General features: G+C 42.0%; 1 protein-coding gene across 3 annotated transcripts in view; it reads left to right on the top strand.

The window, feature by feature from the left end:
- Positions 1-14,786, top strand: part of PHF12 (PHD finger protein 12) — a 1,235,756-nt gene that overhangs the window by 938,594 nt on the left and 282,376 nt on the right. For 2 of the 3 annotated variants that reach the window (XM_044054433.1, XM_044054431.1), the window contains one exon: positions 7,921-8,022. In XM_044054433.1, the coding sequence (XP_043910368.1) occupies positions 7,921-8,022 (102 nt within the window). The remainder of the gene's footprint in view (positions 1-7,920; positions 8,023-14,786) is intronic. The other variant, XM_044054432.1, reaches the window with a different exon arrangement.

Below are 14,786 nucleotides of genomic sequence, written 5' to 3'. Positions count from 1 at the left end.
AATTGAGGCAGACAGCCACGAAAAGCTGCTCAAGCACCTGGCCTTTGTAAAGTCCCTATTAACCACCCTGGGGTACACAATCAACAAAAAGACATCCAAACAGGTACCCACCCAAAGGATTATATTCCTGGGAGCAAGCCTGGACAAAGCATCCCAGATGGCATTCCTTACACCAGAAAAGCAAACTTTCCTGACAGCCAACTTCTCTCAACTAGCCACCAGACCCCAGCTACCTGCAAGGAAAATTCTGCAAACTCTGGGGTTCATGACATCTTGCATTCTACTCATTCCATATGCCAGACTGCATATGAGGAAACTTCAGTGGTACCTAAAAAGCCTTTGGTGTTAACACTCTCAAGCCCTGGACACTCTTTAATACCTTGCCTCAGAAAAGATTCTCTTTGGTGGGCAACAGCATGGTCCCACAACAAGGGACTACCTTTCTCACCACCACCACTCCCCCCCCCCTGCCTCCCAGACCCTCACCACAGACTCATCAGACTATGCCTGGGGTGCACACCTGGACAGCAGGTGCATACAGGGCCAATGGAGCCCACAGCAAATCCATCTGCACATCAACCAAAAAAGAGATGATGGCTGTCCAGTACGCCTTGATAGCTTTCATGTCCCTTCTCTCCCCAGGGGCTCTCTTGGTCAAAACAGACACCACCACTGTGATGTGGTATATCAACAAGCAGGGAGGGGACTCACTCCTACCCTCTGTGTAGGCTGGCCATGACCCTTTGGCACACAGCCTCTGTCATGCAACTCCACCTGTCAGCACAATTCCTACCAGGCTCTCTCAACAATCTGGGAGACCACTTAAGCAGAAGTCTTCTGGACCCACATGAGTGACAGCTCAACAGATAAACCTTCACCCTAATAACTCAGAAATGGGGCACCCCGAAGGTCAACTTCTTTACCTCCCACACCAACCATCAGCTCAACAAGTTCTGCACCAGAGAGCATCATTGCATGGCTTGGAAAGTGGATGCCCTGTCCTTCCCCTGGGTCAGTCTTATCGGTCTGTGCCTTTCCTCCACTACCTCTCATCCCCAGGGTACTGCTCAAAATAAAGGAGGAAAAACCAAGGGCAATTCTTATAGCTCCAGACTGGCCTCGCCAGCACTGGTACCCCTTACTGCGCAGCCTGTCCCCACTGCCACCATGGCATCTTCCTCAGATTCCAAACCTCCTGACCCGGAAGGAAGGGAAATTCATGCATCCCCAATTGCAGGCACTCAATTTGGCAGCTTGGCTTATTCCCTAACCCCGATCAATCTGCAAACCTCAGTAAACAGGTTTTAGATGTTATACATGAGGCCAGACGCCCTAGCACTAGAAAGTCTTATGCTGAAAAATGGAAAAGGTTCTGTACCTGGATTCAGGCCAAGGGAGCCAGTACGGTACATCCCTCCCCTCCCTCTCATCCTGGATTACTTAGCTGACCTGCTACACAGTGGCCTCTCTTTTTCCTCTATTAAAATTCATGCCTCTGCTATCTCTGCTGATTTCCCAACTGAGCAGCCCCTTTTCTCACACCCTCTGATCAAACAGTTCCTATTGGGGCTAGCAACTTGAGGCCACCCAGAAGAGCACCAACCCCAGCTTGGGACCTTAACTTTGTGTTGGAAAAGCTCACCCTGCCCCCCTTCAAACCAGCCTCTCTGGAAGAGCTAAAATTTCTCTCCTGGAAGACCGCTTTCCTTCTGGCCTTAACTTTAGCCAGAAGGGTCTCCGAGCTGCAAGCACTCATAGCTGTGGAACCCTTCATCATGTTCCATGCTGACAGGGTATCCCTCAGGACTAACCCATCCCTCATGCCCAAGGTGGTGTCCAGTGTGGCTCTCAGCCAATCCATTCTTTTGCCCGCCTTTTTTCCTAATACACTGAACAAGGGGTAAAGGATCCTGCACTGTCTAGATGTACACAGCTCAGATTCTATCTAGACAGGACTAAACCCTTCAGAAAGTGTGATCAGTTGCTGCTTAGCTTTGCTGCAGGGGCAAAGCCATATCCAAACAAACCATTTCCAAATGCATAGCGCACTGCATCCATTTCTGCTACAAACAACATGGAAAGCCTTGCCCCAAGGGCGTCAGGACTCACTCCACCAGAGCAGCCTTCACCTCTGCAGCTTTCCTTAGAGGAGTCCCCACCAGGGACATCCTGGAGGCTGCCACCTGGACATCTGTTCACACCTTTACCAAACATTACCACCTGCCTGTCTTCTCCAAATCCAGGGCAGGGTTTGCCTATGCAGTCTTGCAGGGCATCCTAGCCAGCCCCTAGTTTCCTTGACTGCCTCTACCCATTTCCTCAGCTTTGGGAATCAACCCAAATGTGATGACTGCAATAGTGAAACATGAAGAATATAGAAAAGTTGTGTACACTTACCATAAATGTAGATGTTCGAGTGTATTCACTGTTGCGGTCCTGGTTTCCCTCCCTTCATCCCCCTCTTCCTTCTCTTCCCTTACAAGGGATATGTTGGTATTTACGTTCTACTGGTGGGGTTCTTCCACCAGAACCTGGCTCCCACTTGGGGGCTCCTAACAGGTTAGGGCAAGAAAAACTTATGTAATGGCGTCGGCTGCCTTACTTTATACTACTGGCCACCTGATGTCAGTCCTGAAGCGACAGCAACCGACGCAGAAATACTAAGCGTCTGGTATTCAGGCCGGCCGAAGGCTACCCTGGCAGGGATAACCCAAATGTGATGACTGCAACAGTGAATACACTCGAACATCTCCATTTGTGGACGTTGGTCGGAGTTTGCAGAAGAATTTTTCGGATCCGCTTTTGCATATAAAATGCCGTCGGAGACTCCGACTACGCATTTGGCCAAAAAACGCAGGGAAAAGGACAGACACTCGCGGCCCGCGGTTTCGGCTGAAACCACGGCAAGGCCTACCGCAAGTGTCTCGGTTTCGGCTGAAACCGAGCCCTCGGTTCTTCCTACGACAGAAACCTTACCTCCGACAACCGAGGCCAGAGAGGCCCCGGCTGAGTCGGCTTCAGAAATCCCTACCGAAGCTTAACGCTCAAGATTTGTCCGACACCATTCCATTGGACATATCTACCCCTGCACGTGGGGCAGCTAGGCCCCCAGCTTCTATGTCTATTAAGGCCTTCTCCAGGGCTAAAGCTGCCAAACACAACTGTACTTTATGTTGGAAGGAGATGTTTCTTTATGCCTTCCTTCCCCTTCCTCTCATACCAAGGGTCCTGCTCCCAATATCTTGTTGGTAACTCCCTTTTGGCCCAGACACCATTGGTTCCCTCTTCTGCATCACATGTTACCTCTCAGGGTGGCTATGGACCTACTCACACAAGACGGGGGGGGTCTCATCCATCCCCCCCTTGTCCACTCCTCAGCTGATATTGTGGGTAATAGGGTTTTGATCCCTTTTAGGCACCTTTTTCTGAGAATGGCCTTCAGTCCTGCAGGAGGCCAGGAAACCCACTGCCAAAAAATCTTATTTATCCAAATGGAAGAGCTTTTCTGTCTGGTGTCTCTCATAACATGGATCCGCTTACTGTGAAAGCTATTTTGGTTCTCTTATTTGAGTGAATTATTCACTGCTGGGTTGGCATACTCTTCTGTTAAAGCCCACCTGTCGCCCATTTCTGCTCGTCTGCCTTTGGCTTCTAGATTCAAGTTCAAACAATTTCTTAAAGGCGTCCTTTATATTAGGCCTCCCAGAAAGCCCCATTCCTCCTTCCTGGGACCTAAATTTTATTTTGAAAAAACTGGCTTAGGCTTGTTTTGAGCCTGCAACTTCAGCTTATCGCATTGTTCGTGGAAGACTACTTCTTTCGGCCCTTACATCAGCCAGACGGGTGTCTGAGCTACAAGCCCTTATGGCTGTTCCTCCTTTTTTTGTTTTTCATAAGGACAGGGTGTCTGTTCATACTAATCCTTCTTTTATGCCCAAGGTGGTTAATGAGTTCTCTCATTCAGTCTTTTCATTTGCCCACCTTTTTCCCTTCTCTGCAATCTGCCAGTAAGAAGCTTCTTCACAGCTTGAATTTGCATAGACAACTGATATTTGGATAAAACTAAGCCATTCATAAATCTGAGCAACTTTTTGTTTCCTTTCATCCTAGGTCTTTAGGTGTGTCTGTTTCCAAGCAAACCATTTCTTCCTGGATATCTAAAGCCATTTCTTTTCACTGGAAAATCCTACCACCGTCTATTAAGGCTCGTTATGCCAGAGCTGTGGCTTTTTCTGGTGCTTTTGTTCATGGGCTTGGATACATCATCTATTCTTGAGGCAGCTACTTGGACTTCTGTGCATACTTTCACCAAGCACTTTCTTGGGGGCTGTGCTGGTCTTTCCTTCTCCCCGCTTTCTTCCTGAGGTTTTGTATCCTCCCTGTTTTAAAGAATACTGCAACAGTGATATGGAAGGACATTGTACAGTTGTGCAAAATCTTAGCATAACACTAGATGTCATCCTTTTTACTGTTGCAGTATTCGCTCCCTTCCTCCTCCCCCTGTTCCGTTTCTCTTTCTGGATGTACTTATCTCTTTATATCCTTAGACTGTCATTCCAACTGGGGCTTTTCATTTCTGAGGATGGTACATCCGTACATCACCTTTATACCCTATGCCGTGCTTTGGGAGCATACATGTAGCATATCATTGTACCTATTACAACCTAAAGGCTTTGGTATACTAGCCAGACATCAGGCTACCCTTGGCAGGAGATCCCTAATTGTAAAGAATGTTGCAACAGTGAAAAGGTCATCCACTGTTAAGGTAATAATTTCCACAATAGTACTTTATTACATGCAAAAGAATGGCCTTCTAGCTCCTTACCAACATGTAGTTAGATCATGTATTTCAGCTATAAGCAGATGAGATTTACTGTTCCTATATTTTCCGGTATTGAAAGTCATCTACTGGCTGTTTTATTCATCTAAAAGGTATTTTACTATGTGGGCCACTCCTTTTTTCTGAAACAGTTTTTCAGTCTAAGGTCCTTTGTAGCACCACACAAGTGGTAAAACCTGAAAATTTCATCACAGTTAAGTACAGTTCTGTGCTGTCCCAAAAAGTCTTGCAACAGGAGTTTCAAAAAGATCTGTCTTGGGCTGTGTATTGTGCAGTGCAGGTGACCAAGTTGTTAAGAGTATTTTTTGGAGCTCTAAAAATCCTTCACTTGATATATGGACTCTTTAAAATCCATTTACTACTAACTCAACTAAAACGTATTCTGTGATCTTTGCAATATGTGATTTAGTTAAAATCATCCCCTAAACAAACATTACACAAGTATTCATTTTAAATATTTACTTGTTCTGTTAGTACACAATCCCTCCAAACTAAGAAAAAAATCAATGTGCCAAATACAACTGAAATCCCCATAGAAATGTAACCAAGTTCCATATTCTGAGACTAGAGCAGCTGTAGTGAAGGGGGAGGGCCTAAAGCAGTTGGCTAAATGTAAGCACCATTTTTGTGCATTTAGACTGCCTAATTGACTGATTACTTGTTGGCACAGTATTTGTGCACTTGAGTGCCTGGCAGTGAAATGCAGTTATACATTTCACATTAGCATGGACCAACATTTTTTCCATATACATCATATATCTTTTTCCTTTTACATCCATCCAGAAATACATAAATTGCTGAATTCCTGCCTTCTTTAAACCTCTCCTCCTGAACATTGTTTTACATGAATTGTTACCACAATTTCCATTTATTTCTATGTATTTTTTCCTTTCCTTTTGTAAAGATCTCTCTTCTATTTCCTCTTTCTTTTTTATAATAATCAGTATTTCAAATACAGTTCCAGACTTTGATTTCCATTTTGTAGTAATTGCCTTTTTTGGCAGCTAGCAGAATTAAAATTTAATAAGGCCTTACTGTGTCTAAGCAGTACAGATCCTATGTTCCAACTCAAAAAAGTCATATCCTTAGTTACAACCATTTGCTCATATAATATTTCTGACTAAATACTCTTCAGCGAATTTTTATAATCTGCCAGCCCCTTTACATTCTCAAAATGCTTATCCCATTATCTCTTTCTTCCCCATCACACCTCCATCATTTACTGTCTACTTGAGGAAAAATTGTGTGGAGTATGCTTTAGGTAGAAAAATATCTGTTTGCAAACACTCCCAAGCAAATATACTAAACTAGTTGTTGCATACTTGGGAGCCATACGTAATGTCCTCCCATTGTTTTCCAGTTTCTCTTATCAGTCTTTAACCTCCTTTGATTCTTATAGTTGTCATGCAGTGTTTTATAAACCCTACTAATAATTCCTTTTTAACAGCAGTTTCTATTCTAGATTCAAATAAAACACCCACCAGTGCAGGTCATTCACTTAAAATTCTCCTAACTCTTTGTCTGCCTGCACTCTATCAGTCCTTGGTATGAAGGCCAGTGTCTAACCTGCAGAACAAACATAATCTTGTCCTCATCCCACTCTGTCCCTCTCTAGTTATCTTCTCCCAATACATTGGTTCCTTGCCAGTTTTCTCCAGAGAATTCCAGCCTCCTATTGCATATTGTCTCAACTCCTACTTGCAGTCATCCCGACTGTGAAATCTCCTTCATTCTCTTGTTGGCTTTGTTCTTAGAATACTACTTTATGAATATAATGTTCTGTATGGTGGTGGTTCTCCTTAAGGGGCTGCTTCCAAATTTCTACTCTCTGTTTCTTGAACACCGCGCCCCATCATCCCATTCCAGTTAGAATTATAACCTTCTGCTTGTTTTTATATATATATATATATATATATATATATATATATATATATATATATATATATATAATATATAATTAGCCTCAACTCTGTAGCGTTAAAATATCTGTTCAAATCGAGTTATCCTAAACCACCTTGTTTTATTCTAAGGATCAACTAATACTACTTAACGCTTGCCCTCTTCCTCTCCAGATAAATTCCTTCAACTCTTTATTATTGTCCATAGTTTCTTCTCTGATTGATACAAATATGCCATCATGTTCCAACGTTCTTAGTCACACAATAAGACACCTTAATTACTTCTTAAGATCTTAAGCATAACTTTCTGTTTAGTGAATGCTACCTTATCCACTAGCTTATCTACAGAATCAGACAAGCATCTATTCTTATAGACTCAAAGCAGGTGTAATGTCTTTCTTCGTCAGTGTGACTCTCTCCCATCTAGCCTGCGCAACGTCAGGAACACAGACTTCAGAGAAAGCTTTTTGAAGTAGATCATCCTAGACTTGAAATATAATGCACATATTTCTGAAGTACTTGCTGCAGTGACTGTATGTAAACATTGGGATAAAAAAACTCATAAAATCTGAATCCGTTACAAATTAAATGTCTTATACTGCCTGCATCCATTGCAGTTATGTGTCCTATCCTTATAGTGGACAGTAAGTACATAAAGTCTGTTGTACTCAAATGGAGTCATGTACAATTCTATTTTGACTGTTGCTGTTTAATTGTTATATTGTAATAGTCATTATACTGCCTTGACCTCCATGCTCGAAAGTGTCCACGAACCATTTCAAGAAGTACAAAAAAAAAGAAAAAGCTAACTAGTTCTTTAGTTGTCTGAATTTCCAGATGATACTATCTTAGTGAGGATTTCTGGAACTGAAGTAGCACTAATTAAGAAATGTTAATGTAACTTAAACTCTTAAAAAGATCCAAGTGTTTCTTAGACTAGCATGTACCTTTAAGTACTGTCAGTTTCCACAAAGTAAATGATTCTAAACAGTAGCTTCTCTCAAGCGTTTCCAGTGGCTTGTTTTACAAGGTGCAATGCTGCTGTTAGCATGAATGGTTGTTAATGCTGAAGGGTAATGTTTCACTTTATTTTAACCAAACCTGCAGTAACTGCATGCAGTTATGTAATTGCCAGAAAGTTGCATTTTTATGTAGTAAAAGAAGTCTTGTATTTCTCTTCAGCAGTGCGGCGAAAAGATGTTCAGGCCAGAGCAGTATTCTATCCACTGACAGGGAAAGGAGGTGCTGTCAATATGTGCTATAGGACACTCTACATAGGGGCAGGTAAGTGCTTAATTTTTCAGAGTTTAGTCGTCTGTCTTACTTATTTTATGGGCATTAAAGTACCATGGCTGACCTAAACTTCAGGGGTTGGTGGCTGGTTATATGTGTGGGTGCGTAATTGTGCAGGCGATTTGTGTGTTGGGTAAGATCTTGAGAAAATCTCTGAATGGCCTGTCATTAGTTCAAGCCTCTAAGTTTTGGGGTTCAGTTCCAATTTCAGGTTACTGTTTATGTATGTTTGCATGCTCTGCCTGTATCTGTGTATTCTCTGATACTCCTGGTTTCTCCTGCTTCCAAAAAGCATACTGGTTGGGTGATGTGGCTAAGAATGACCCCTAAAAGATCATTTCACCTACCTGGTTGGTAAACAGTGTTTTCCATTTTCTGGAAGTTGGTCACCTTTGTTAGTATGGTCTGCCTGTGGTAACATAGAGTATAAGTCCCTCAGCCTCGAGTTTTATTTCTGTAAAGCTGAAGTCAGATTTTTTTTTCAAAGCTAATGACTTTGTAGTAAACTGCAATAAAGCTCTTAACGTGAACTGAAAAACTGTATTGAACTTTTTAGCTGTAGTAGCATGAGAGAACCTGCAGACATGCGTTACTGGTTACATAACATCAGAAAGTTGACAGACTTGTGAAGTGTTTTTGATGTACTTACCTTTTTATGTGATGCCGTGTACAGTCTATGCATAGAGTGTGTGTGTGTGTGTGTGTGTGTGTGTGAGAGAGAGGCATTGAGGAATTATAAAGGGTGTGTGGGGGGTAACCATAGGCGCATTCTGGAGATGTAGTTAAATGCCGTAGTCAGCTGTAGTTCATAGGTAATGCTACTTGTAGGCTGCATTCTGAAGATGATAGAGCAAGGGAAAATGCACTGAAAAATCAGCTAATTAAAAAATATATATTTTTTTATTCTGGAAAGTAAACTGTTTCTCATCTGGGGGTGGTATGTACATGCCGGACCCCCAGTATTTTAGTGGTCTGCCCTTGAAAACCCTACTGTCACATTTAATGGTGGAGTACTAAACTGCCATGTAATATTCAGTGCTGTTGAAGGGCAAGTCAGACAGCTGACAGATTGCTTCAGTGGTGAACATACAGCAGTTCAGCAAAGAGCCATACTGCTGTCTAAGCATGTGTATGCCTCCTCCTGTGTGGAGCTAGTTGAACCCTATTAGACAAATTTTTTTAATTTGTCCCTCATGTTGTGCATCTGCGTATGTTTCTCTGTTCATACATAGAATATAACAGGATGTGGGTAGGATATTGAATAAATGTCTATCTTTCATGTTGCTTGTCTGATGGTTGGTTTTGGCATAATGTTTTCATAGCATACTGTTTTATAATTCATAAGTAGGACTCTGAAGCCCATGTGTAAACATCGGTACATAATCACAGAAAGAAAACAAAATTATTCATTAAAAAGTAGTCTTCTAATAAAGTGATAGCAGATGTAGTAGAAGTTGCATGCTGTTTATAGCCAGTAGTTGCGCAGCAGTACAGTTGCTTTTTTAACTGAGTGGCAAAACTTGGTGGTATAATGTGTGAGGTATTGAGAGGTTTGTATTTTGAGGCATTTGACTTTTGGACTGTGAGGGATTTGGCTAACATCCCAACCTCTTTCTACATGACAGCCACAGATGTAAATGTTGGTCGTGAAGGCATTGTGTATGAACTGAAAATGGTTAGTTGTGATTAATATAGTCCATGATGGGGCAGGCCTGCGACCTGTTTATGCTGTATTTGATGCTCTTTTCTTCATTGACCAAGTGACAGAGTGTACAGTAAAACATGCTGCAGCATATTAGTTTTTGGTTTCTCTGTTTTATCTCCTGTTTTTATTTAGCTGATCGATCCTAGTTCCTGGACACTGCCTTAGTAGTATGCTCGCCCACTTGCCCGTAGTGCTGACCATAGACATCTAGTTAATTTATGCAGTTAAAGGTTTCATTGTGCAGTTAAAGGTTTCATTGTGCAACAGAAACATCTTATGTTCATATTGATCACTGCTGCTGTAGTCTTGGCTATATGGGTTATATCCTGATGAGGATATGACACATGGCCAGCTTCCAAAGCTTGAGAGCACATTCCACAAGCCCAGACTGTATGGCAGATTGAGTTTAGCTGACTAAAATACAAGTTTGGGCATCAAGCCCTTCAGAGCTTTACTGCCACTGAAGAATACATTCGTCTGAGGCTTTTCTGGGTCATTCATCTTCTGCTGTTCCTTTGCAGGGTAGGGAGGGGCACTTCCATTAGTAATTATTGTGTATTGTTAACACTCCTCTTTAGGAAAAGTTATTTTAAAGATAACAGTTTGGGTTTTAATGGACTATCATAAAAGTGTGCTTTACTGTATTTTTAAACAAGATTGCTCTTTTTTATTTCAGTTAACAGTTTAAAGTAACTGAAAAACTTTTTTTCTGTGGGGAAATTGTGTTTATATTACTTTATGGGGCTGGCAAAGTGTTTTAAAGTACATTTTACCCATTTTGTAATAAAAAAAAAAACAAAATTTGCTGCTTATTTTCTGCAGAAATGAGATACCATTTTCAGTTTGACCATGGAACAGTCTGTCAGCCCCATGGTCGGTCTTCTAGAATCAAAAAGAAAAAGTGAAACAAGCAGCCTTTGGCATCACAGCAGGCTAGCAGTTTGCCTCAGCCACACATGGATGACTGTGCTGTCAAATTAGTTACAACTCAGATCACACTTTTTTTTACCCAGAATCCTTCTGGAGTAGTACATATAGCCACTATGAGCCGAGGGTTAGCCAAGTTCTGTATGGCTGTTAGAGTCCCCTCAGCGAACAACGGAGAGCCACTCTTGTCAGTCCTGGGAGAGGAGTTGTGTCCATTCCTGGAGAAGCTGCTGCTGCCATTAATAACACCATCGGTCCCAGTTTTCCTGTCAAAAGAAACCAAACTAACCATGTACATACTCAAATTTCCTTAGACAAAAGTAGTTTACTGGGTCTGGCTCAGAGTTTAATTCAGGCTGTTGATCCTTCTTGCAAAGTAGTTTTTGGTAAAAGAAAGAGGGATATCTCCTTTCCTGAAGAGAATCAAGATTCTGAATCTGGACAAAAGGATGAAGGGTCAGATGCAGGGTTTTCTACTCAGATTCTTATTCAGACTCTGAGGACAGCTCAATTTCTGAGTCTTATGTTTGAGGGGGTTCTGTTTCTCTTTCGCGAAAACTATTTCTAGAAGGTGCCAGTGTTTTCAGGAGGGAAACAAGGTTTCTTAGCCCCTCCGAAAATACTATGAGCTGTTACAGAAGGAATTTCCAGAACCTACACCAATTCCACCAGTTCTGTCAGCTTTGGAGAATGTATGCGTTACTGCTTGCAGTTTTCCTGGTAGTCATCTAGCTACCTCTAATAAGGCAGATAGGACGTATAAAGTTCTCAGTCTTAAGTTTTTGTACACTCTTCTCAAACCTGATCCAGCAGCTATAGCTTTAGTCAGTCTTACTGCTATTAAGCACTTAGTTAATTCCAGTACTACAGTATATGATAAAGATTGTGTGTGTGTGGGGGGGGGGGGGAGTATAATGGTTAATGTGTTTACCTCACAGACAGAAGATACTGAGTTGGATTCTCATGAAAAGGAAATTAGCTAGGCTTAAAATGGCCCTTGACCAGATAGCCTAGTACCTACCTATAAACCTGTAAGTGTAGGAAGAAAGTATATTCTTCTGCAACTTTGATTTTTCAGAATTTTTAATTGTCAGGTTCATATGTTAAGATTTGTTCTGACTAATTGTGAAAATATGAGGAATGTTTTATCTGTAGTTTCTTCTTATGAAGAAAAATCTGATTTAAAATTAATTTCTTCTGTTCAAGTCACTACTCCTTGATTTCAGTGTGTATGACTGTCTTGATTCTTTAAGGGCTATGGCCATTGGTACTGTTTTGAGGAGATTTGTATGGCTGCATTCACAAAACCTCCCAGAGCAAGATAAAAAGGAGGTTTAAAATTTTCCTTTTGAGAGAGTTAGTTTTTGGCCCCTCTACTGCAGAAGTGATCAGAAAGTGTAATGAAAAGGGGTAAGCTGATATAAGAGATCTCTCAAGATTTTCAGCCCTCTTTTTCCAAGGGAATTCTCTAACTCCACAGTTTTGGTAAGAAACAAAAGAAACCGTCTGAACAAAATAAACAGGCGTTTACGAAGAATTGGCAAGGGGTACCAAGTATAATTCTGGAAACTCCCAAACCAAGGACAGTCCAAAAAGTGAGTAACTATATGAGATTTTTTTCCACCCTCCCACTCTGGCAGCCCCCTTTTTTTCCCCAGAAAATCAGAAGGTCCACTTTTCCCTTTAGCAGCAGATGGCTTCAGACATATGGGTTCTCAAGATCATTCATCAAGCTTTACAGATGGCAGCGGGGAGAAATTCCTACTTTCCAAGGGGTAATTCCTTATCCTGCGGTCCAGACACTCTTGTTTCCACCAATCCATCACATGTCCCAGGGAATAATAGAACCAGTTTCCCTTCTCAGGTGGGAATGGGGTTTTATTCAGGGATGCTTTTAGTGCCAAGAAAGATGATGCCTGGAAACCAGTCCTGGATTGTTCTTTCCTAAACCTATTTGTGATAGTGCCCAAATTCAAAATTGTCACTTCCTATTACCCCTTCTTTCCCATTCAAGTTTCTTTGTAACATTAGATTTAAAAGATGCTTGTCGCATTCCTGTTCATCCAGATTTCAGGCATTTCTTAAGGTTTTTTGTGTCTGGATCACATTATCAATTTTCTGCCTTACCATTTGGACTATTCACTGGATCAAGAGTGATCACAAAGGATCTAGCTCCAGTTATAGCTCCTTGCAGGATACAGGGTATCCATATTTTCCATCTTTGCAGTGTCTTTTTCAAAGTGTCAGGAATTTCTCTCTTGGATAAAAGATTCCAAGAGAGAACATCCAAAAGTCTTTCTTGACTCCTCACAGGATTATGTTTTTGGGATGTCAACTAGACACTACAGTTCAAAGAGCTTTTCTTCCACGTGAAAAAAATAGATGTATATCTAGATCTATTTCAGGGGTTTTCCAGACCTCAGTCACTGTGAGGAAGTACCTCAGGATTTTGAGTCTCATGGCTTCTGTGATTCTCATGATATGCCTGGCAAAACTCCACATGAGAAAGAAATAGTGCTATCCAAAGTTTCTTTGGTCCCAGCATCCCTTTCTTTTCAGATCCCAGTGTTGAGGTTTGTCAGAACATAAATATTCTGATGGAGACAACAGATATCATTTTAATCCAGGTCTTCCCCTTCTCCCCTCCTGTTCAGAGTAGTCACCACAGACGCCTCGGACTTTGCTTGGGGAGCAGTTTCAGGAAGGATGAAAGCGCAAGGTTTGTGGGACACCAAAGACAGACCCACAAGCACAATAAATGTAAAACAGATGCTTGCCCTGATCAAAGCACTCAAAACTCTTAATCATCTGTGGTCCCCGGAAACTCTTCAAGTTGTTACAGACAGTGTGGGACATTAATAGGCAAAGGGAAACCGGGTTGTACCCCCTCTGTAGACTAGCCATTTTAGCTTGGAATATAGATTTACAACACAGTCTCACTCTACAGGCATCCTACATTTCAGTAGGGCAAATTTGCGTGGCAGACCAGCTGAGCAGGACAAGGGCAGACCCTCAAGAATCAAAACTGGATCAGGGGATCTTACAAGATTTGATCCATATGTGAGGAGTTCAAGTAGACTTATTTGCCTCCTGTCTATCTGATCAACCAGCTGGCAAGATTCTGCAGCAGACTCTGTGCAAGAATACCTGGAAGATGATGCCTTTTATTTTCCTTGGATGGGAATGTGTTTGTATGCTTTTCCACTCTTCCCACTAATATCCAGGATATTTCTGAGCATTCAGAAGGAATCCCCCAAGATCATTGTGGTGACTCCTTTCTAGCTCAGGCAACTGTAGATGTTCGTGTTTTACTGTTGTGGTCATAACTGATGGTATTTCATGTTATGGAAGTCCTTGGCCGCCCTGACTACCAGAGAATTTTTTTCTCCTCCTGAAGCAGGCAGATGCCCTGACCAACGTTAAGGTATAAACGGAGTTATTTGGTGCTATAACCTCAATTTGTTCTTGTTGTAGGAGCCCGAAACAGAGTGCTAGTCAGTGCATCGGTCAGCCGTCACCAGAAAGAGAGAGATGGTCGAAAGCTAAGTACTCCGTCGGGAGCTTCTCATGCTTATTGACTCTCTGGCCAGCAGGTAACACAGTGGGACTTTCACTCCTTTTGTGTAACTTGTTTGGGCCCAGAACACAGTGTACCTAACAGTATGTTCTGTTCTCACTTTAGCAGTAGAACTATCAAGTTATAGGGCTGAGATATTACTTTAAGCATTTTAGCAACTCATCAGGGCCATCATATATTATGTTTTCTGCTGGTTGGGCAGAGGTTGATCTCCATAAGAGTAAGAAGAAAAAGCATCCAAAACTTAGGGTACTGGGCGATGTTCGTTCACAGTCTGCCAGTTCACCTAGGCTTGTTGTTATGAAAGGTGAGATGCCTTTGCAGTTTGCAGTCCCATCTTACAACTAAGGTTGTGGCACAGGCCTCTATCGAGACCCATACAGAATCTGGTACACCACTGGATCCCTATACTTCCACACAAGATGAAGGACTTAGCTTGTCTGTTTGGTTCAGAGCTGCCTTGAAGGTTCTGGCTTTCTTGTGACTGCTCTCACACTATCTAAGGGGTGTCCAGAGTTTTTCTTAAGGAGATCTCAGTTCACCATC

The sequence above is a fragment of the Protopterus annectens genome, chromosome 13.part0, assembly GCF_019279795.1.
Source record: "Protopterus annectens isolate FY-2018-M chromosome 13.part0, PAN1.0, whole genome shotgun sequence".
Classification (NCBI taxonomy): domain Eukaryota; kingdom Metazoa; phylum Chordata; order Ceratodontiformes; family Protopteridae; genus Protopterus; species Protopterus annectens.
This window is presented reverse-complemented; position numbering and strand designations above follow the sequence as displayed.